General features: G+C 40.8%; 2 protein-coding genes across 4 annotated transcripts in view; one reads left to right on the top strand and one right to left on the bottom strand.

Annotated features, from left to right (window-relative positions):
• The window catches only part of LOC138733923 (cilia- and flagella-associated protein 43-like), a 31,870-nt gene extending 14,261 nt beyond the window's left edge, over positions 1-17,609 (top strand). Inside the window, 16 exon segments of the mRNA XM_069881440.1 lie at positions 749-958; positions 2,646-2,852; positions 3,624-3,713; positions 4,480-4,557; positions 5,392-5,517; positions 6,005-6,124; positions 6,206-6,313; positions 7,395-7,481; positions 7,783-7,871; positions 8,243-8,450; positions 9,370-9,482; positions 10,199-10,355; positions 11,173-11,337; positions 13,146-13,226; positions 14,518-14,671; positions 15,248-17,609. Coding sequence (XP_069737541.1) covers positions 749-958; positions 2,646-2,852; positions 3,624-3,713; positions 4,480-4,557; positions 5,392-5,517; positions 6,005-6,124; positions 6,206-6,313; positions 7,395-7,481; positions 7,783-7,871; positions 8,243-8,450; positions 9,370-9,482; positions 10,199-10,355; positions 11,173-11,337; positions 13,146-13,226; positions 14,518-14,671; positions 15,248-15,405 — 2,151 coding nt within the window. The 3' untranslated portion in view covers positions 15,406-17,609.
• Positions 16,982-20,478, bottom strand: LOC138733908 (swi5-dependent recombination DNA repair protein 1 homolog). Of its 3 annotated transcripts, none has more exons than XM_069881428.1 (4): positions 20,439-20,478; positions 19,186-19,283; positions 17,645-18,031; positions 16,982-17,422 (listed from the first exon to the last, which is right to left on the bottom strand). In XM_069881428.1, exons 2-4 carry the CDS (start codon positions 19,261-19,263, stop codon positions 17,234-17,236), a joined length of 654 nt encoding a protein of 217 aa, XP_069737529.1. In that variant the 5' UTR covers positions 19,264-19,283; positions 20,439-20,478; the 3' UTR covers positions 16,982-17,233. The 3 variants fall into 3 exon arrangements, with proteins under 3 accessions (XP_069737529.1, XP_069737526.1, XP_069737528.1); XM_069881425.1 differs by having other exon boundaries at positions 20,220-20,476; XM_069881427.1 differs by having other exon boundaries at positions 20,270-20,476.
• Positions 20,479-23,936: the final 3,458 nt, after the last annotated feature.

Below are 23,936 nucleotides of genomic sequence, written 5' to 3'. Positions count from 1 at the left end.
TTAACCCCTTTTTTACATAGACACATTTCTTGGGTCCGTTTTCGCTGTAGAAATACTTCCCTAAAAATTTGAAGATATTCGTAAAGATGAAATGTTGTGGTTTTACTTAGAACAAATGCATTAGTATTGAAGAATCACAGAAGAGCTGAGGTTAGATAAGCCATTTGGAAGTCATCTACTCCAGCCCACCTAGAACAATTTACTCAGCTCCATGTCCAGTCAGGTTTGGAATATCTCCAAGGATGGAGGATTCCATAACCTCTATAGGCTACCTTCTCCCATGTTTGACAACCTTCAGAGGAAATGTGTTTCATTATATTTAAGTTGGATGTTCTGTATTTTGATGTATAACCATTTCCTTTCAATCTGTCACCGACACCGCTGAGAAGAGTCTGGCTCTGTTGTCCTTACTCCTCAGGTTTTCATATGTGTTATTAAACACCACCCCCCAAGCCTTCTCCTTCTTGAGGCTAAACAATCCCAGCACGCTCAGCTTCTTTTCACATATTAGGTGCTTCAAACCCTTAATTGTATTAGTGGCCTATCGCTGGGTTTGCTCCGGAATGCCCGTGTCTTTCTTGTACTGGGGATCCTACAACTGGGCCAAATACTCTGTATATGTTCACTTCAACTTGTGGGTTTTTGATCACTGGGCTTAATTGCAGAATATGATCTCTAGAATTTTTTCATACGTGTGCCACTGGTTCGTATACAAAATTAACACAGTTGTCATGTTTGTGATATTCAGGCTCAGAAGAAAAATCCTGAGACTGAGTCTGAGACTGTATTACCTGAGGAAGAATGAGAGAAGACAGAAGACGTAACGGCTGATGATAATGCATCTTCCTGCCTGATTGGAAGTCTGAGCTCTCAGTATGGTGGAGATACATCTATCCTGTACCACCAACTGGACTTGCACAGTAGGGAGCAGAAAGTCAATCAGATAGTGTTATTAAAGGTGATGTCTTTTCAAGTTTGTATTACTGTAGTGGCACTGCCACACCTTTGGGTTCTCATAGCAGTCACAGACGCTCAGATTTTGGGTGTACTGACACTGCAATGGAGAGTTGCACAGGCCACTGTGTTACAGATAAATGCACATCGTGCAGCAAAGCACCACGTGGATTTGCCAGCTCAGGTGTGGAAGAAAAACGTTTTTATGAAATTGGTTACCCAATTTGAGAGTATTTCTATTTGTCCTCTGGTGTTTGTATAGCTGGCTTGCACAGCTCAGCATGCCTGTGGAAACGTGACCTCTTTCCATACTATTTGCTGCTGAATGAAAGTTCAGCTGTATCCTCACACCATTTCATTTCTTTACAGTCTTATCAGCCCTTCATTTGGAGCCTTCAGTGTTTCTGTTATTTAATATTCTTTACTATCCGACTCTCCCTTCTCTTACCCTGGCCTGTTTATTAAGCAGTAAACATGCTACATAAAAGGCTTCTTATGAAGATGATCTGCAAGGGCAGAAGTGGTTAAACAACAGTAAAGCATTGCCTCATCAGAGCTCTTTAAGGCTACAACTGGTAGCAGAGCTCAACAGTTATGCGTTGTAATACATAAAATCTAGTAGATACACTAGTTTTTAAAGCAGATGGGGAAGAAACACAAGGAGCAATTTTAGATGTAAGTTTGGATGTAACGAGATCTTTCTACTGTGTGGCTTTCAAGATGCATACGATATATCTAATAGCAGACAAGTCTGCTGTGTTCTTGGCCAGTGCAGTGAATTTGCTGAGAGTTAGATAGGTAGCTGACAAACACTTGAGCACAGCCTTTTGTCTCCCAGCAACACTTTATGTTATCTGCCATCCTGCCTTACTACATCATAACTTATTATTGTATTAGAAACCAATGAAATAATCATGGCCACAAAAATATTTATTGTAATACAAATTGCAGACAGCTAAAGCATCTCAAAATGTAAAATCTGGTGATAGAACTGAAATCCTTTCCATGTTTCATTTTATTAAATTGATGTAGTAGGAGACACACATAGTTTTCTCTCTTAATATTCTATTCTGCTTGGTTGAGGTCAATTCTGTAGGCTAAAGGAAGAATTTAAGCACCGAGAATATATGATTTTTAAAATCATTGTAAGGTCTTAGCTGTTTTAAAAAAATAGTTTACGACTTTTGTTTATTTATTTAATGAGGGAATTTTTCTTACATATGCCAGGCAGAAAATCACATAAAAGCATTATTGAAACTGCAGGATGAATCACTTAAAAATCAGGAAAATATGTCCTTAGCGTGTATGTCCCTTAAAAGTATGCCCCTCTACCTGTGATTTACAGTCTCTAGATTTATAGGTCATGTGTTTTTTTTCTTTGAGGCCCCTTCTTTCAGCCAAAGAATTCAAAAACAAGCAAATAGAATTTTCTATCCAGTGTTTGCAGCAATATGCAGCAATAAAAATTTCTATGCGGGGAAAAAAACCCCACGAATGATAGTTTGCCCACCTCTATTTAACAAAGCTTGAGCTCTGCCTATATGATTTTCATTAAAGGGCTTTACCAGTTTATCTCCCTGTCACACATACAATTACACACATTTATGGTTTTGATGGCTTGAGGAGTGGTCCCATAATCATGGATGGATGTGACCTGTGCCATATTGCTGTTTCCCTTTTTGGTATTTCAGGACATCATTTACAAACTGAAAACTGCTTTTAATAAGGAATTTGACATAGTTGCACAACAAAAGGAGCAGGAGATAGAACGAGTGAAAGAAAGAAACCTGAGGATCCGAGAAATCTTGGAACAACTTGATCTGCAGTTGGAAGTGTGGGAGCCAGCTCTTACAGATGATGAGATACCAGAGCGAGCACTCACAGTTCAGGATTCAGAGGTGTTTGAAAAATGAATCTTTCTCTTTCACCTACTCAAATATATTTATTTAATTCCTGTCATTGCCAGACATTGAAAAGCTGAAAACAGATGTGTCTGTGTACTTAAAATCATCTTTTTGTCTCTTTTGCTTCCCTTCACTCTTTAGGGAGAAAACTTATAATAAGTCAATCCAAAATGAATAAGATGTATACAATCTTAATTCGTTGATGTTAAGTTTTTAATTGGCTATAAATTAGGTAGATATTCCCCCTGTTCCTGAGTGTAAGATTCAAGCCAGGCTTGGAGGGTTTACTTCCATAGATAAGGGTTTCTCTGTTTATTCTGAGCACCATTTTGAGACTAAGTAGTTTTAGACTAAGTGTGTGGGTACTAAACCGTGCTTAGTACTGTAATTATAAATTGAAATGATAATTTATAAAGAAGCACCATGCTTCTTATACAATATATTCCACCAATCTCATGCTCTTTTGGTCAGTCTTTCCCAATTCTCTCTGTTCTCTCACCAGTTCGTGTTATTCACTGTCAGAAAAGGTATGCAAGAAATACAACTAATCTCAACAAAAATGATGGTAGTTTCTATTTTAGCATTTTTAAATATGCTTTCAGGGGTGTTCGAAAGAACAATGTCCTCTTGAGGAGTATTATCATGGAGCAGAGATACAAAAAGCATCAAGAATTAGTATTGCCCCTCTTTCCAAAGGTTCTTAGTCTGCATGTGATCACATTTGGAGAGAAGAACCCTGATATGACCCTCATTTTCTTCCTTCAGATTAAAGTTGAAAAATACTTGACTCAAGAAGAGAGAGAGAAAGCAGAAATGCTGGCTAAGCTTGAAATGGAAAGACGTCTTGCTGAGAAGGTACTTAAAGTAGTTTCCTTTTTTACTGTGTAGGCCTTTGTCTCTGGTCAGGCTTATTTAGTTAATGCTGCACTGAAATATTCCAGTCATGTAGCATGGGAGAATAAAGTGTAAATGGTAGGTAATGATGATGTGTGCCTTTTCCTTCTTATTATCGTTTACAATTGGAACTACCTAGACCAGCCGGGGGGAGAAAAGATTTAGTATTAGGCTCAACATTTTCTAAAAAAAATGGCAGTTAAAAATACTCTATCAGGTGACTAGGGATTAGATAAATTTCTAAATGCATGCTGCTGCTCAAGAGAGAGCTTTCTGCTTTATCTGTGTTTGTTAACTGAGCGACCTGTGCTCTTCAGGGATAAGGCAAGGGTGTTGTAATGCTTTCCTCTGGCTTTAAAATGCATCTGTGCAGAACCTAAAATGGTTCGGTTCCCAAAAGAGATGCTCAATGAGACAATAACACAATAGCCTCCTTCACCCTAGCCTACCAACTGCACAGGAGTAGTCTATACCTGTGTATTCTTTTCTAGAATGCCAGAATGGCAGTTTGAGTAAGTTATTTGGTACGTGAACATCCGTCCACCAGAAAAAACTCTGAGACTTTCATCATGTTTCACAGGCATCACCGAAGTGCATTAATCTACTAGTGACACACCGTATAATTGTACAGATGATCTAGATGTGAACTACCCTATTATCCCTCTCAAAACTTCCAATTACTACACTTCCTTTTGCAAACAAAAATATTTTTTGTGGTTGTTTGCAGGACAATGACAGACTGCGTGCTCTTAATGACATGATGGGTGGAGTCCTAGAAGTCAAAAAGGAAGACGTCTTGAAGATGGTGAGCTGTGTTTCTGCCATATCATTTAGGTGGTTTGTGGGCTTTTAGAGGACGTGTGAAATTCAACTAGCAAATATTTCAAACCTAAGTGATAGGAGAAAGTCAGAGACTTGTAGAATTGCATTAAACCTACATAGACTCTGTAAGAGACCACACACTGGACTCAAAAGAGACCACAGAGTTCTAGTGCCTGCATATGACTTATCCATAACACCTGTCCCTGTCACAGTGGAATACTGCAGGAACATAATCTGGTATTACCATTATAACAACTGGTGGAGGAAGAGCCTGTTTTCCATCACTGTGATCTCACAGAAAAATACTGTATTCCATTTTAACTCAGCCAATATAGGTAGTACACAAGTAAAGAAAGGAACAAATGTGAAATGTCACAGAAAAAGAGTACGGCAGGACCAAGCATTTTCCCTGGAATTGATCTCTTTTGGAAAATAAGGGCTCCACTTAGAAGTATACGTTAGCATGGAGTTAGATTTGGGTTACCTTTTTGAGTTAGATTTTTTTCTGAAGCAGAAAACGTGAGGTATCTAGTATCTACAGCAGTATGTTTGAGTACAAAATACTTGTCCTTTACAAGATCCAGCAGTGAATTCCTATAAGCAATTGAGAGAGAATAGCACAATATGTGTCACCAAAATTACTGTGCAAGTGACAGACCAGAGAAACAGAATATATAGGTAACTTAGACTTAAGTCTTGTACCTTATTTACCACTAAGGAATACCTTTAACTCATCTTGAGATGTGCTAGAGTTTGTTAGTGTGCAGATGGGGACTTAATGTTGCTTTTGAAACATATTTGTCTTTAATTCTTCCAGGATATTCCTCCACCTCCTTTTCTGTCCAAGCCTGAGCATCTTTGGAATGAAGAAGAAAAGAGAATATTTAGAGAATATGAGATAAAAGTCAAGGAACTGAATGAAGAAAAAGAGGAATATAGAAGGGTAAATTAAAATGAGAAAAGGAGTGGTTTTGTTAACATGCTCATCACCAGAGTTTCAGGAGCTACTTCTGAAAATGCTAATACACAGAATAAATGGAGAACAAGTGAAGAACAAAGATCATGTGGCATATGAAAGAAGTCCTAGCTTAGACTAGACAATCTCTACTTATACCAAGTAATACAAGCCAAAGCCTGTGGCATCTCACAGACAGTAACTTTCCTTCACAAATGTACCAGTATTCCTAAAATTTTTTTCAGGTTCCATTCCCAGAGTTGCTGATGCCATACGCAAATGATACAACTCTTTTTATTCTTCGAAGTCATATTTGGACAACATAACTCGGTAGCCTGGCAGCACCTCCTTCCAAACAAATAATTTCTGGGACCTTTTGGCTAAAGGATACAATTCCATATTTTCATTCTACAATATCTGAGCTTCTTTGTTCTTCTAGATGTGATATTGCTGCTCTTGTCCTTCCCTTCTCCAGGCACTGGAAGATGAACTGAAGAAACTTAAAGCTTCCATCCAGGAAACAACACGAAATTTTGATGAGATTGTGTGTAAACTCTCTGAAAGGAAAGTGAAATCAGAGATGGTCGTCTACCAGGTATTGCAGAGAACATTGATTTTTCTTCTCTGTCACTGTGCATCAGGAAAGTTAACATTTTTTAATACAATCATTTTACAGGAAGAACTCAAAATAGTCAATCTTGTTTACGCTTTACTGTTGGATGAGGAGTTGGACACTAGAAAAGCTGGACTTCATAATTTTCTTGTGAAAAAGGAGAAAGAAAAAGTAAGTAGTCATTTAGAATGCTGTTCTTAGGAAAAGTGTAATATTTACAAAACATTTTCTTGTGAGGACTGCTCTTTCCAAATAAAAATTTTGCTGTAGATTATTTTCTGACAATTTACAGGGTCACTGATATATTTTTCAACTTGTACAGGTGACATACTTTATAAATACATATGTTTTTTAATAGATATACTCATTTTGGTTCAGCTGGAGTTGTTTGGTAAAATTCTATGCATTCAGAAGGGCATGCTGCTAATGGTTGTTATATATAGTATTTTTCAGTATCCAGTGTCAAGCTGGAAGCAGCAACTATGATGCTTTTATGACATGAATGTAATGCCATCACGTTTTTCACTGAAGTGAGGGCCATGCTGACTTGTGTTTGCCAGTTCAAAGCATAGACAGAGGTTGCTTTTGAGTATCTGACACACATACCCTTGAGCACAAAGTGTTTATAATCTTATTGACCAATTTAGTCTCCTGAAGTGTTTACCCATCCCTGCCAAATCATATAAAAAAAAAAAATTCTAACTCTTCCCATAGGTAGATCTTTTGGTCCATACAAACTGTGAAATACAGGAGAAGGATCTCCCCAGCAGAGTAGAGGCATTTAACAGCCTCAGTAAGACGTAGTATCCTGACAGGTAGCAGAACTATGTTATGACGAAAGGGAAGCTGCATTCTCAAATTAAAACACTCCATTGAACAGCATTTGTGAATTTTTGCACTGTGTTACCTGTGATGATGTGAAAGGAAAAGGAAATCTTTGTGCAAGTGAAAACAACTATCAACAAAGGTCCTTACATTCAGATTTTAATATGAAGACTTGTAAGCATTTGTATATTTCTTCCACAAATTTCTTACTGTCTTAAGCAGGGGACTAATTTAATTTCACACCTGCTCACCCATTAGCAGTATCTACAATTAACCTGCAGAAGAAGGCATTGACTTGTTAGTGAAAACAGCTCACATGTTTTTCTCTAGAAATAAGAAAGCGTCAGCTTCATCAGTGTAAATGAGTGGCTGCTTGGTGCTTCTGCTGGGTGAGTTTCATTCCTGAAATGTTTTGGTTTTGCTATAGGACAAGACTACGAAAACACTCCAGACTACAGAACATAAAATTGTGGCTTACATGGACACCTATGAAAATGCAATAGTTGAAGAGAAGGTGAGACTCTTGACAAACACAAGGAGGTTCACAAATTAAAAAGTTAATGCTGTGTCTTGATAACAAGAAGAATGTACTTCACTGTGAGCATGGGATGAGTTCTGGTCAACTTGCTGATTGCTGAAATTCAGTTGTAAAGGAGAGTATGTGCAGAGAAAAATTAATGAAGTATCCCGGATTCCTGTGATGCTTGACAGTGCTTGGAAGAGCACCATGTTCTATATTTCTAAGGTATGAGCAGGTTAATGCTTTTTTAAAAATAACGTTTTGGTAACAAGAAAGCTTTCTGTTTCCCTCCTAGAAACTGGAATGTGGTTTTACAAAGGAGTTTGCTGACCTACCTGCTGATCTCCTTAATGAGCTTTCCCAACTTTACAAACGTCGACCAGAGTAAGATCCTCCTGATGCCATCTGCTTAAATATTGGTGTTTCTTGGGAGTCAAGAATGAGAATGCTATTTATTTCAATGGTCAAAATTATTTTGATAATCAGTGGGCTGCCTGCTTTTTATTGGCTATTTAACAATTGCTTTTTTGAGTACTTATATTTCCTCATTCACCCCCCACAATCTATTTTAAATGCAATCTAAATAATCATGAGGTTTCAAAAACATATATTCTTATTTTGTGTAAGATGCAGTCTTACCTATTTGTTCTTTGCTAGGAACTTGAAAGAATGAAATGTTCATAGTTGTTTTTGCACTTCTTTTGTGCAAGAGATAATAAAAAGTAAATATTTTATGTACTCTATATGTGCACTAGGGCCCCAGTGACAGAAATGGCCTTTGACACTGCAAACCCGTATGGCAATTGTTCAGGCTCAGCTGAAGATTACAAACATGCACGTACCCTGTTAAGGAAATCCATGGATGAACTGGATAGTCCTGAGTACATGCCTAATGGCTTAGACCCATCTATATGGGAACGCTTTTGTCTAGCTAGAAGAAATAAAATGGAAACTGAGGAGCTGGTATGTAAAATTCTTTATTTTTCCAGTATACTTCTTGATATTTTCGGATCTGATAGTTCTACGGAGTTCAAGTGCAGGGTCAAGGTAATGGTGAAACAACAATGCAGCACACACACAAGCTGCATTTGAGTTTGAAGGTTGCTTCTGACCACATTCAGTTCAGAATAATAGAAATGCTATGAAGGGAAATGGGATCTAGTTCTCCTTCACAGGAAAAATTAGCATATTAATGTGAATGGATTTTATCAGAATGATTATGATTTTGGTGTGGTTTCATTACAAAAAAAAAAAAAAATTACCTTTCCTCTGTCCATACCAAAAAAAATATTAAGGCATTCGGTTTTCATCATCTGTTGGAGTTGTTCTCTCCCTTTATCAGTCTACATTTGCAGCCATGCATTCCCATATTGTTTTAGAATGTCAAGAGCAATTCCTAACAGATGGTGTGGAAAAGTTCTAGCAAGCTGTTTGTTCAGCTTAAAAGTGTGAAGGTGTAAATCTCAGTTTTCCAGAGACAGAGATACATGAGCTTTGAGCAAAAGATATACAGATTTCCTTTCATGTGAATAAAATACGTGTAAATGAATAAATTATTTTCTGAGCAGTGTATAAAGATGCCCCAACACTGGAAACATTCAAGGTCAGGTTGGATGGGACTCTGATATCGAGTTGAAGATGTCCGTGCTCACTGCAGGGGGGTTGGACTAGCTATCTTCATGATCCCTTCCAGGGCAACCATTCTATGATTCTATGATTGTAACCTCCTTGTCCATGTGCTGAGATTCTCAAAATACCAGGCTATGTATTTATACATATGTTTGTCTTCTTAAGAACTTGTCTTCTCTGTTCTTGAAGAGTCTTGCCCTGCCATACTGACAAAGTTGAAAAAATTCAGAATGTCACAATATTGCTTGCTTAGGTGAAACAGAAAGACCAAACACTGGCAGAGATGCAGGCCTTTCTCCAGAGAAGAATGGATGACGATGAGAAGATTAAGTCAGAACTAGAAGGCATTTTCCAAGAACTTAGATGGTATTTTTTTTTCTTTTCCTATATTTTGCTATATTTTACTACTCTACCGACACAGAGCTGAAAGTTACATACAAAATTATGCAGTGGTGTTCTCCAACACTCTTTTCTCTAGGATCCATCCTAGAGACCTACAATATTTCTGAAATGAGGTGCGATTGCACCACATGTGAGCAGGCCAAACCAAAAATTTTCACAGAAAGGGTCATTGGGCACTGGCAGAGGCTGCCCAGGGAGGGGGTTGAGTCCCCTTCCCTGGAGGGGTTTAAGGGACGGGTGGACGAGGCGCTGAGGGACATGGGTTAGTGATTGATGGGAATGGTTGGACTCGATGATCCGATGGGTCTCTTCCAATCTGGTTATTCTATGATTCTATAATTCTAAATCTGGGGATAAATTATACAAGAAAAAGGGTGCTGGCTGGAGTCTTCTCCATATCCTTCTCAGTTGTTATTAAAACTTGTGTTCAGTAACAGACACCTTCTCTCAGAACATGAGCTGGAGTATGTCAAACTGAATCAGTGGTTGAAAACTTCATGTATGGAAATAAGTTGCAAATTCTGTAGTCGCTTTGGGCGCAAGTACAAGACAGGCTCTTAAAGAGTAACCCCTACATGAAAATACCTCTCACCAGTAATAAATAAAAACATTCTGAGAATCATAGGAGGATTTATGCAAACCTGTTGAAATCACTAACTTCTTGTTTTCTGCCATTATAGGGTGCAGGAAGAGAAGAAGAAATTTCAAAGGAATTTGACTGTCCAGTTTTTGCTAAAGCAAGGACAGGTGGAATTGGAAAGTACTGGGATCCCAGACTACAGTGATGCCATTCTCATTAATAGGAGTGTTATTGAAGAACTGAATTCCTCTATCATGGTAATTTGCATTATCTGAAGGAAATCTAAGCTTTTTAAACAAATGTATTGTCCTTCAGGGGCTCTGCTTTTTCTCCAGTTTGACATCTAGTTTCAATTCATTACTACACACCAGGAGGCTCAATTGTAATCAAGAAGCTATTAAGGATTCCGTAATGTCTCTTATCACGATGTACAGATTGCAATATAGATTGCTTTCTTGATGTTTGATCAATATAATTCAGACCAATAAAATGGCAACAGTTTTTAGACACACCATCACTTACACACGCTGTAAACAGAAAATGCTAATCCAGTCTGAAAACTCCCTCAAGGCAAAGGCACAGTTAAGAAGCATTTGAACAGTAGCTTACATTAAGATTTAAAAAATAATACACTTTTTTATGTAAGGTGAAAATGGTGATGCTACTTAAAACAGTGCTTCATACTCCCATTAAAAGGTTCTTTTCTTAGGCATTCTAGCTGTACAAAAACTGCTACTGGACAAAGCCTTCAGCAATGACTGCAGAATACCTTATAGAGGGCTGATTTGTATTCTGTAGAGCTAAAATGCCTTCATGTTCAAAAGACAGAAAGGTGGAGAGAGAGGTTAGCTGTAATTTTCTCCATCTCCTCCTCTGATCTAAGGCTGTGGCACAGAGCATAAAAGGGAAAAAATTCTACAAAAGATAACCATCTGGAGCAAAGTCTAGAAAGAGACTGCAGTATAGCACGTTCTTCTTACTAAAATTATAACTTTGGAAGCTTGTCCAACTTGTTGCAAATAATTATTCCATAATTTGCAAAATATGTTAATGAAGATTAATCTATTTTTTCAGGCTCAAGGAAGAAAAAAGATTGCTAGCATGGTGGAATGTAAAGACTTCTCTAAAGTGATATTTCATCTGGAATGGGAGCACAAGAAAATGAGAATGCAGACAGAAGATCTGGAACAGAAGGCTCGGGATATAGCAACGCTATCTATTTCAAAAGACCGCCAGCTAGTGAGTTACTTTCTTTATATTTTGACCACAGAAAATTTTGCTGGCTATACCTGTAAGATCATTTATACCTCTTAAGTCCCTTACTCCTATGGAGAAACCTGATGCCCACTAAGTCAACAATTTAGTTTTCAGAGTAAAGTTTTATTCTTGAGAGTGATCAGTGATGCGGCTGTTTGGTATGTTCAGCTGTAAACAAAGGCAAAATTAGCCCTAACTCTCGTTGTTTCAAAATCGGCACCGAGATTAAGGAATGAGGATTTTGCAGCCTCAGAAGACAGATCCTTTAAATAAAAGACTATAACTTCCTTTAAAGTGAAAGGTCTGAGGTGCTCCCATCTGGTATCTCACTGGGCTTTGAACAAGCCCAGCTGGCAGGCCAAAAACTGTAGGAAAAGGTAAGAGCCAAGGATACCAGTGGGAGAGGAGAGGATGAAGCCAGCTTGTAGGGGAAGCCTGAGCATATTGCAGTATGGGATATAGAGGACTGCAAGGAAAGCTGATGGTTTTGTTGTGCTAAGGTGAGGGGCATAAAGGTTTGGAGTAAGAGTTGTTGGAGGATGGGTAAGCTATGGATATTGCAGTGGGGAGAGCTATAAAGCACAGAGAAAATGAAGAATGTTGGAGGGCAAGTAAGGATATTGCAATTCAATCAAAAGATTAAAAGAAAATCCTAAACACCTGTTTTAGTCAGGCTTCATTTTGCTGCCCTCCAAACTGCTTGTTCACTTCTGAATCAGAGCCAAGGGACTTTCTGTAACTGCCACCCACAAAACAGCCTTCCAAAGAGGTGATGTGACAACACACTGAAAAGTTCTTGTAGCAAATTAGTCACCAGTGTTGCTGTTATGTGTTAGCTTTTAAACTTCATTTTAACTGATGAGCAGAACTGTTGCTCTTTAGAGAGTTAGGCTTGCCCGTAACAAAGGCAAATACCAGTTTAATCAGAATTTGAATGCTTTGAGGGGCTTGACTTCACTCTCTGAGTAGAAATGTGGGGCTAGCAGGAAAGACAAGGCAACAGAGACCCCAACAACAAGAATAGAAAGAAAGGTGGCTTATATAAACGGCGACAGAGTGGGACAAAACCCAGAGACCACCTGGAATAAGGACTATTTGTGAAGCAGTGAGTGAAAGCAGTTTTGTGCTGAAGGTCTGCTGGGCCTTTCCTGTTTCTCCTTTTCTGACCAGAGCAGTTCACAAAATTTTACATGTCACTTCGGTGGGACAGTATCCTGAAAGGATAGATCTACATCTACAAAAACCTTTTTACTGCCCATTATGGGTTACACAGGCTGTTTATCCTTTGTCAATCGATAAAGGGATATTTTAGTAGCAGTGTGCTGAAGAAACACATCTTTAATAACTTCTGTGCAACCTGAATTACTATGCAGATACAAGAACAATAAAACAGAACTACGGAGAAACCACTCAAAAGAAAACAATCACTTTCCTCTCTGGTCTAAACACAGACTGTATAGCACCTTGGCCTCCAGCTGTGTTAGGTTAGACTACCTTATAAGCAAAAATGTAGCTGAGGTTTTTGGATCAACTCACAACAAATTAGGTTGGTCTTGGTTTCATTAACACATAATAGATAACATTATTTTTAACAGCTCTACAGTCTAGTAGTCACACAGCATCCAAGAATATATTTACCATGTCCATTTATGATCATTAGTAAAACTTTCCAATGTGCAGACTTCTAGTTTTTTGAGTTTTGCAATGTATGATTGTCTTTACAAAATTATGAAATGGTTAAGAACAAACAGGCTTAATGAGATGGCTTCTTTCTGCTTTTAATTCTTCAGTTCCTAAGTATGATGAACTACGACACCCACATCACCCACCAGATTTCAGCGATGGAGCAGAGTCTTGGCATCATGGATAAGGTAAATCCTAAGAGAACCACCACGTCTGAGAGGCACATTTTTAGTTTAAATGCAAGTCCTCTCCTTCATTAGCAAGAGGTGTTGGTAAGAAATAACTGCAACTGATACAGGCATAATGACTCTTCAGCTAACTCAAGGACTGCTGGAGCATAGCCAGAACAGCACACACAGGTGAATATATATCTCAGAATCATAGAATAGTTTGGGTTGGAAGGGATCTTAAAGATCATCCAGTTCCAACCCCTCTGCCATGGGCTCATGTCAAGCTTCTCATCAACCTGCACCCCCGAGTCCTTCTCTGCGGGGCATCTCTCAATCACATCATCCCCCATCCTGTACTGAAATCAGGGATTGCCCCGGCCCAGCTGCAGGATCTTGCACTTGGCCTTGTAGAACCTCATGAGGTTTGCGTAGGCCCACTGCTCCGGCCTGTCCAGGTATTTATTCATTAATAATCGCCTTTCAGTAGTTTTTTCAGCTTGTGCTGAGCTGTCTAGAGCAGCAGTTCTCTAGAGTCTTTCGAAGCAGTCTGCATTCATTGATTGCTGCATAGATCAACCCTATGGAGAGAAATCTACTTGCTTTGTTACCGGAATTAAATGCTTTCCTTCCTGATCCGAATGCAGATCTGCTTAACACTTTTTGCACAGCTTTGCCTATAAAAGTCACTCTTCCATTTCTAATGAAGCATTCTTCCAAATCTTCACTCCTTACTGTGTCTCTCCAGGAGTGCCAGCCTGTTCATAATACCACTGCCCCTCTGTTTTCAAAATAACACAGACACAACAATCTGATTTGCTGGCTCTCTCATCTATTTCAATATTCAGATGACGATTATCCTTGATTTTAAGTGATTCCACTGGATTTTCTCCAGGTTGCTGTAGCTGGCATCAGCCTCCTCATCCTCTTCAAGCTTCAATATTTGTGTTGTCACCTTACAGCCCATCTGACAGCTTCAGCACAACAACCCTTTTTTCAGCAGCTCAGAGCAGCCAAGAGAATGTTCTCAGCTCACACATTCCATTGACTTTCTTTGCTCTCTTTGCCTTTCAAGTTTTATCTTTAATATATCTCTTACCCTGACCTCTTGTCAGCTCCTTAATCAGAACTTTACAAAGCATATTGAAATATTTGTGAAAGACAAAGTAAAGCCAAAATGTGCTACTAGTTACATCCAAATACGCAAAAGTTTACTGAGGTACAAGGAAGTCATTAAGATTATAGGTTTCCATCATAAGTATGTCTTTTGTATAATCTCATATGTTTTCTGTATTCATTTGGGAACGGACAGCTGCACAAGAAGAACGTGAAGAAACGTCAGAAAAGAATTAAAGAGTTGGAAAAGTGCATCAGTTTAGAAGAGCAAGCAAACTACAACCTCAGCCTGCAGCTGAAAGAAATGCTTGTCTCTGTCTCAGAAAGGAGGCACATCTTTGAGGCAGCTGGTGAGTCACAATTTAAGTTACAAGCAAAGAACGTTCAGAAGATATTGCCAAGGCCAGATGGTCCTGTTCTCCATCAGCATCAGCTAAGGGACAAGGAGCACCTACTTCTTATTTTATGTGCACTACTAGTAGTACTTTTTCTACCACAATGTTTACTTAAGAGCATGCCCTTGTAACCAAAGTTAATTGACTAAATTGCTGAAACTATTTATAGTCATTAATACCTTCAGTAGGCAACAGGGCATCATTCTTTCACTTCTTTCCACCCATTCAAGGGAATAGAGGAAGTAAGGTGAAGGGTATTCACCATTGGTAAAACTGTAGAGATCTTTCCCGTAGCAAAAGATTTTCAAAACTGTGGGTACTTGCTAGAAACTAAAGGAAGCATTCCAGTGCCTTTTGAATTTTTCTGCTTTATTCAGAACTGTAAAGACTCTTCAGCCGAACTGTGAGTCTCTTTTAAAATGCTTGCTTATTCTATACAAAACTTAGAAGAACCCCAGGACAGGGCCATATAAATACAAACTATACATCATCTGCAAATACAGGCTAACCCTTATATTTCATTTTATGCAGACACACAGCACATTTCTAATGAGATTGCAAAGCAGCGCTACCAGGAGATTTTGAAGCAGAAACACTTACGGGATCTTGTAAAGGAACAGGAAGAACAGTTTGAAACTCTTCAGGCAGAAGCAGAAAGATGGAGATTAAGAACATTTCCTATCTTTTAGTAATCAAAGTCCCCGTGGTCTTGTCTGAGAAAAAGATCTTGTATGTCTACCTTTTCTCTCTGAACTTTTCTTTCCACAAACAATTTCTTCTGTAACTTCTTTAAAAATAACTTCAGTTTGAGAGATACCTGTTTGTCCGTTTTGTACAATTTATACCTAGTCTTATCCCCATTATATTTCAACTCGTGAGATTTATTTCTGCTCTTTTGATTTTATAAACCACATCACTCATTACAGAAAACAAATGGTGCAAGAAATTGTAGACTGATAGAAGAACAGGTGAGGTGTGCTTGTACATCCTTAGTCTGCAATATGCAACTGCAGACATTTTGAAGGCAAAATAGTGCAGGAAAACTATGAATTTTCAGCTGCTTCAGTTCATGGCTACGGCTTTGACTTAATTTTGCTTTTTAAATATGTTTTAACCTGTGATGTCACAGGTGTACATTGCTGAGATGAAGTTGTTTCAGCATGACCAGGTATGTGCTACAGTGGTGCGATAGAAGTTACCCCCAGCCTGCAGCAGCTGTGGCTGCTGTCACCAAGAGAATCATGAGAAAATGAGGTTTAGAATCATCTGGCCTCCTGAAATAGCTACAGCTCTCTCCCACCCCTTTGCATTGATAGGCAGGTTTTTCTCCTGCCAGATCTCTCCAAGACCTGCAATTAGCAACGCAGGTTGTTCTTAATTCATTCTCTCTGGACAGCAAGAGTTAGTATTCTAACAAGCAAGTAAGAAGTACAGATTTAAGTCTAGCAGTGATAGGGCTCATGAGAGGGGTTCGATTTTCTTTCCCTTGACATGTGTAAGAAATTACCCCCTTAAGGAAATAGGAAACAGCATCTGTAAACAAAGCAGTTAAGGCACAACAATAAGGAATGTGATCCCATAGAACAGCAGTCATAGCAGAGAGGGCTGTAGAGTAGTTAAGACTTAAATATTGTTACAATTGAGAAGCCATGATTTCAAGAATAAAAACAGACAGAAGTCACCACGCTCTCTGCACAGACCATGAGGAGAAAATAAGCAATTTCAAGTTTAGTAAAAAAATGACATTGATTGGAGGACAAATGAAATGCTGAAGCTTTATTCAGCTTTATGATGCTGTATTTGATGCACTCCTATTAGATGAGGCCTTGCTTTTCTTATTTATTTGAAGACAGAAAGCACCCTGGCTCTCACATGAAGTAGCAGAGTAGATAGATGTTGACTGCAATTCTCTTGCCTTCCCTTCTATTACCTCAGGCTGTGGCAGAATGCTTGAGGCACGCTTCCCTGGAGATGGATGTCTGGACCAGTACCTGAATACAAGTGCATTCTGGCACATTTCCCTCGATAATAATTAAAGCTATTCAAAATATCTTATTGCAGCTTCATGATATTAACATGAAAATTAGTTATTTTCATGTAACTAGCAAAATGCTGTCATTGACTGGCTGGCAGCAGGAAGACAGTTGTAAAATAGGGATGTATCTATGAACAAAGATCTGAACTCTTCCCCATGCGAACATCAACAGAAATTACAAAATTCTAAGACACGTAACCATGCAAAGACTAATCAAAGAATGGACTACCTTCTAAAGTATAACTTGATATAATTTTATTTTTATTAAATAACTATTTTCCAGGTTGTTTCCTGTTAAGTAATGCCTTTTACAGTGCCTACCGTATCCAAGTACTTCTCTTTACAAGTATGTCCTGAGAAAACCTCCTAACCTCCAAGCATAATGTCCCGAAGTCTGCTCTCTGATCAACGCTTCTTATGTGATCAGAACTCAGTCTTTTCTGCTTATGCGTGTGTGTAACTGAACGCTTCGCACCTGTAGATTATGCATCTACAAAATCTTCTGTTCTGCTGTAGTGCAATAACTGGTCTTCTAATCCAAAAGAATCAATCAGCTGAGTGAGACTCACTTTCTTGCCATCTGCAGAAAAGGCTGACTGTAGCTCATACAGCATCAGCTGGGTACTGTTTCTCCATTTCACTATCAAAGCCTGCAGTTCAGACAGGTTGTTCTGAAATTGGGACAAAAAAACCCCGTTACTTGCTGACACGTGGGGTTTTTTGATGCCCTGCAGCTGTATTTTTTATAAAATACCTTAAACTGAGACAACACAAAACCACCACACACACAAAAATGCATCAGTGTTGTTGCTTCAATCAATAAATTATTAGAAACACTATGAATTCTACTTCAAAGAATGACTCAAAAGTGCTTTTTCAGATGTTTGCCTCACCTTTGATCGATACATCTTAACCATTTTGAGCCTTCGAAGTAGTTCCTCCTTCTCCTGCACTTGTTTCAGCAGCCTTGCTTTTTCTTCCAAGGGCGGCTGCTGGCTGAGGTCTGTCTGCGGCACGTGGGAATTCTCTGCCTCTCCACAGAGGTCACTTTCCTGCAGGGGGTTTTTGAAACATGTATGTCCAGTGCCATTTCTTTCCAAGTTTTCAGAACCATCTTGTACTCTGGAACATTCTGTACTTGTCTTTGGCACACACCCTTCGTTGGCATCACCAAAGTCTTTTTGCTCAGTGTCTATTTTGAGGCGCTTTGCCACTGTAAAATTAGCATTAAATGAACGTCTTGTTTTCCTTAATCGCTCTCTCAGAGCTGCACTCATTGGCTAAAAAAACCAAACAAACAAGAGAACAACAAAAAAACCCCAGATGAATCACAATAATTTAACCTTTTGATCAAATTTCAAAGAACTGTTTACCCTGGCTATTATTTATATAGAATATTTCTTATTGTAAAGATCATTTCAAAGCAGACTCCCTATTCTCATTATAGCTTTTGCAACCAAAAAGTCACCTTCATCCTGTCACATGTGTTCGCACACAAAGCTGCAAGACATGGAAAGATGTACCTCCGTATTTTCCAGGAGCAAATTCTGTATCCCACTGAGACAAACCCACCCATCTAGTTGTTGTGCAAAGGATACACAGCATATTTGAACTTGGCTAATTTTATTCTATCAAGTTCAATGTCCCTCTCTAGTTTAATGGAAATGAGGGTTTGGATTTTTTGCTGTTCCATCCCACCAAACATACACGCTTTCTATATTAGCACTAGTATAAAACATCTGTATTCTACTTGAGAGTATTAGAAATTATCTGCATAATTTGGACTTTAACGCTTTGAGATCCTTCCTGGATAAGCATCTAAAAAGTGATTATTTTTCTTCAAAAGAAGTTAATGATTTTTTTAAAAATAATTTGTGTCTAACAATTTACCTGTGAAAATATACTAAAACATGGGAGAAAGGGACTAGTTAAGGAACACTTGCAAACCAGCCCCAGCCCTATCGAGCACGGGTCCAGATGTTGAGTGTGACAGCATCACCATGATGCCTGCTCAAGGGGACACCAAAGCAGAGCTCAGCATTATGGAGAACATTCAAACTGACAGCAGCGTGCTTTGCAGAAGTCTTGGAAAGTCACTGTGCATACACAGCAACCCAGAAAACCAGGATTTGAGAAAACCAAAGATGGCAGCTTAAAAAAGCCAAACAAACCCCAAATAGTATTTAAATTTTTGTATTGCATTTGGATTATACTAGTCCATCACTTTCCTCTGAGTATGCAGGTATATGCTGTGAATACAAAGTATACTGAGAACATTCCTTATCTGCACAGCTTTGTGGCTGTGGGTATAAGCTACCTATTTTAGCCTTGCAGCAAACAGCAACTCAGTGACTTCAAACTACTTGATGATTTCACAAGCATTTTTGTTACTCTGAAGAGCCACGTTATTGGAAAAACAAAAAAGTTTGCAAACCTGTTTCCCTGAACTCATACCCTGTGGAGCTGGTGTTCCAGAATTCTTTGGAGTATTGCACAAAGATGGTTCTTCCATCCTGAGATGGATAGCGGTTTCTGTTAAAAGACAGAATTAATTATATATGGTGCCATTTTCACCCAGTTATAATGAGCCATGTGGCTGCACAAATGAGTAAACAGTTCTGACAAGAACACTAAGGCTTATTTCTAATTAGTAAGTTCAAAAAAAGAAGACATCTTCATAAGTTTCTCAGCTTTTCCACGTAGCAAGTAGCACACTGCTCTGTGCAAGGAGGAGTGACACTAACTAGCATACAGTATCTTACTATGATTTGGGGGTATTTTTTTCCCCTCATAATGAGCAATAAAACTTATAAAGCAATCAAACCCATTATAATATGCCTGTAAATCCAAGGTCATATCCTGCAACACTGAAGTCAGTAAAAAAAACCTCACTCCAAACCAACTGCATTTTCTTAACCTGAATGACATCCACAACTTCCCTGGGCAACTCTCAGAGTGAAGAAAGTCCTCCTTACGTCTAGTCTAAATCTAACCCCTCTCCAGTTCACATTGCCCTTCATCCTGTCACCATAAGCCTTTGTAGGCATCCCCTCCCCAGTTTTCTTGTAGCCCCTTCAGGTACTGGAAGGTCGCTCTAAGGTCTCCTCGGAGCCTTCTCTTCTCCAGGCTGAACAACCCCAACTCTCTCAGCCTGTCCTCATATGGGAGGTTCTCCAGCCCTCACATCATCCCCATAACCCTCCTCTGGATCCGTTCTAACGGCTCCATACCCTTCTTATGTTGAGGATTCCAGAGGTGGACAGAATACTCCAGACGAGGCCTCACAAGAAAGAAACAGAGGGGAAAGAGGCCTCTGTTCAGCTCAGCTCAGACCAAACACGAGGTGTTACCCTCTTCAAAGAGCAAACAATGTCTGGGAAACAGTGTTTAAAAGAAAACACGCTCTCAGAGGAACATTCTGCCTAGTTTTCAAAGAACCACAACTGCTTAGAAGAAACTTAAGCGCACTTTAGCCTTTGCGAAGTTTCACGGCTTTCCACGTTTGGCATCACTCTCACCCGCCCAAGGCTCCGCGCACGCCCGGGGACGGGTATTCCCCGCAGGGCAGACAGGCTTCAGCCCTCTCCGGGCGCCCGTTCCGAGGCGGCGGGGCCGGGAACCGAGAAAGGAGCCGGGGAGAGTCCCACCGACCCCCCGGGCCCGCGGGGAGCAGCGCCCGCTACCTACGCCCAGCGGAAGCTGCGCCGCGCGCGCCCCGGCCCTTCAAAACCCCGCTTCCGGTGAGGGGCGGGGCTGGCGAGCAGCGTCTTAGTGCGGAGGGGGCGGGGCTAAGGGGCGGGGCGGGGCGAGGGCGGGAAGTAGCGAAGGGGCGTGGTTAAGGGGACAAAGGGCGGGGCGAGCACTGGGAAGGAGATAAGGGGCGGGGCGAAGGGAACCGAAGGGCGGGGCTAACAGAGGGACTGGTGGGGGGCGTGGCTTGTTCGCGGAGAAGGGCGTGGCTAATAGCTGGTGGGCGGGGCTAAAGGGAAGGGGCGAGAGCATGGAAGACGTGAAGGGGAGGGGCTAAGGGGAGAGCGGCGGGGCGGAGGCGGGAAAGCAGCGAAGGGGTTAAAGGGACGAGGGGCGAGGGGAGCGCTGGGAAGGAGCGAAGGGGCGGGGCTAACGGGGAGAGCGGCGAGGCGTATCGAGGGGGCGTGGCTAAGGGGGAGGGGCGTGGCTAAAGGGGTGGGGCGAGGGCGGGAAAGTATCGAAGGGGCGTGGTTAAAGGCACGAGGGGAGCAGAGGGGCGGGGCTAACGGAGAGGCGGTGGGCCCCTTCGAAGGGGCGTGGCTTGTTGCGGGGAGGGGCGTGGCTAAGCCGGCAAGGGGCGTGGCTAAATGGGGTGGGGCGGGCGCGTGGGAGAAGTGAAGGGGCGGGGCTAAGGAGCGAGGGCGGGAAAGTAGCGACGGGCGGGGTTTAAAAGGACGAGGGGCAGGGCGGGGATGTGGCGCGGGCGGGCGCGAGAAGGTTGGTCTCGAGGTGAGGCGGGCGGGAAGGGCGAGCCAGAGCCCCCCAGCGTTATACCTGAAGCCACCGCTCGCCTCTGCCTTCTCGCTCTCTGGGTGTGCGGGAAGGAGAGACGGTTCTGCCCCTCTGCTCTGGTGAGACCCCGCCTAGAAGCCACTGTGCGGCTCTGGAGCCTGCAGCGTGGCAGGACACGGGCCTTAAAGATCAGCCATTTCTAAGCCTCCTGCAGGGACACCGCCCACCCGATCAGGCTGCTCAAGGCTGCATCCAACCCAGCCTTGAACCTCTCCAGGGATGGGGCAGCCACAGCTTCCCTGGGCAACCTGGGCCAGGGCCTCCACACCCTCATGGGGAAGAAATTACTCCTCATGTCTAGTCTAAACCTGCCCCGCTCCACTTTATACCCATTTATACCCTCATCCTATCGCCACAAGCCTTTGTGAACAGTCCCTCCCCAATGATGAGGGGAAAAGGTTTTAGCAGGCCCTGTAGCGACAGAACAAGGGGTAATGGGTTTAAACTAAAAAAAGGGTAGATTCAAGCTGGATATAAGGAAGAAATTTTTAACGCTGAGGGTGGTGAAACCCTGGAATGGGTTCCCAGAGAGGTGGTTGATGCCCCATCCCTGGAAACATTCCAGATTGGGTTGGACGGGGCTCTGAGCAGCCTGAGCCGGTTGGAGATGTCCCTGCTCGCTGCAGAGGGGTTGGACCAGAGGACCTTCATGGCACCTTCCAACGCAAACCATTCTGTCATTTTCTAAGTGAAAATGAAGAAATCGCATTGGCCAAACAGGCAGGAGGATGGTGGTGACGAGGAGCAGCCCCTGTCATGCGGTTCAGGTTGCTGTAGCTGGCATCAGCCTCCTCATCCTCTTCAAGCTTCAATATTTGTGTTGTCACCTTACAGCCCATCTGACAGCTTCAGCACAACAACCCTTTTTTCAGCAGCTCAGAGCAGCCAAGAGAATGTTCTCAGCTCACACATTCCATTGACTTTCTTTGCTCTCTTTGCCTTTCAAGTTTTATCTTTAATATATCTCTTACCCTGACCTCTTGTCAGCTCCTTAATCAGAACTTTACAAAGCATATTGAAATATTTGTGAAAGACAAAGTAAAGCCAAAATGTGCTACTAGTTACATCCAAATACGCCAAAGTTTACTGAGGTACAAGGAAGTCATTAAGATTATAGGTTTCCATCATAAGTATGTCTTTTGTATAATCTCATATGTTTTCTGTATTCATTTGGGAACGGACAGCTGCACAAGAAGAACGTGAAGAAACGTCAGAAAAGAATTAAAGAGTTGGAAAAGTGCATCAGTTTAGAAGAGCAAGCAAACTACAACCTCAGCCTGCAGCTGAAAGAAATGCTTGTCTCTGTCTCAGAAAGGAGGCACATCTTTGAGGCAGCTGGTGAGTCACAATTTAAGTTACAAGCAAAGAACGTTCAGAAGATATTGCCAAGGCCAGATGGTCCTGTTCTCCATCAGCATCAGCTAAGGGACAAGGAGCACCTACTTCTTATTTTATGTGCACTACTAGTAGTACTTTTTCTACCACAATGTTTACTTAAGAGCATGCCCTTGTAACCAAAGTTAATTGACTAAATTGCTGAAACTATTTATAGTCATTAATACCTTCAGTAGGCAACAGGGCATCATTCTTTCACTTCTTTCCACCCATTCAAGGGAATAGAGGAAGTAAGGTGAAGGGTATTCACCATTGGTAAAACTGTAGAGATCTTTCCCGTAGCAAAAGATTTTCAAAACTGTGGGTACTTGCCAGAAACTAAAGGAAGCATTCCAGTGCCTTTTGAATTTTTCTGCTTTATTCAGAACTGTAAAGACTCTTCAGCCGAACTGTGAGTCTCTTTTAAAATGCTTGCTTATTCTATACAAAACTTAGAAGAACCCCAGGACAGGGCCATATAAATACAAACTATACATCATCTGCAAATACAGGCTAACCCTTATATTTCATTTTATGCAGACACACAGCACATTTCTAATGAGATTGCAAAGCAGCGCTACCAGGAGATTTTGACGCAGAAACACTTACGGGATCTTGTAAAGGAACAGGAAGAACAGTTTGAAACTCTTCAGGCAGAAGCAGAAAGATGGAGATTAAGAACATTTCCTATCTTTTAGTAATCAAAGTCCAGGTAGATGTATAATACCGTGGTCTTGTCTGAGAAAAAGATCTTGTATGTCTGCCTTTTCTCTCTGAACTTTTCTTTCCACAAACAATTTCTTCTGTAACTTCTTTAAAAATAACTTCAGTTTGAGAGATACCTGTTTGTCCGTTTTGTACAATTTATACCTAGTCTTATCCCCATTATATTTCAACTCGTGAGATTTATTTCTGCTCTTTTGATTTTATAAACCACATCACTCATTACAGAAAACAAATGGTGCAAGAAATTGTAGACTGATAGAAGAACAGGTGAGGTGTGCTTGTACATCCTTAGTCTGCAATATGCAACTGCAGACATTTTGAAGGCAAAATAGTGCAGGAAAACTATGAATTTTCAGCTGCTTCAGTTCATGGCTACGGCTTTGACTTAATTTTGCTTTTTAAATATGTTTTAACCTGTGATGTCACAGGTGTACATTGCTGAGATGAAGTTGTTTCAGCATGACCAGGTATGTGCTACAGTGGTGCGATAGAAGTTACCCCCAGCCTGCAGCAGCTGTGGCTGCTGTCACCAAGAGAATCATG

Source organism: Phaenicophaeus curvirostris, unplaced genomic scaffold (assembly GCF_032191515.1).
Source record: "Phaenicophaeus curvirostris isolate KB17595 unplaced genomic scaffold, BPBGC_Pcur_1.0 scaffold_46, whole genome shotgun sequence".
NCBI lineage: Eukaryota > Metazoa > Chordata > Aves > Cuculiformes > Cuculidae > Phaenicophaeus > Phaenicophaeus curvirostris.
This window is presented reverse-complemented; position numbering and strand designations above follow the sequence as displayed.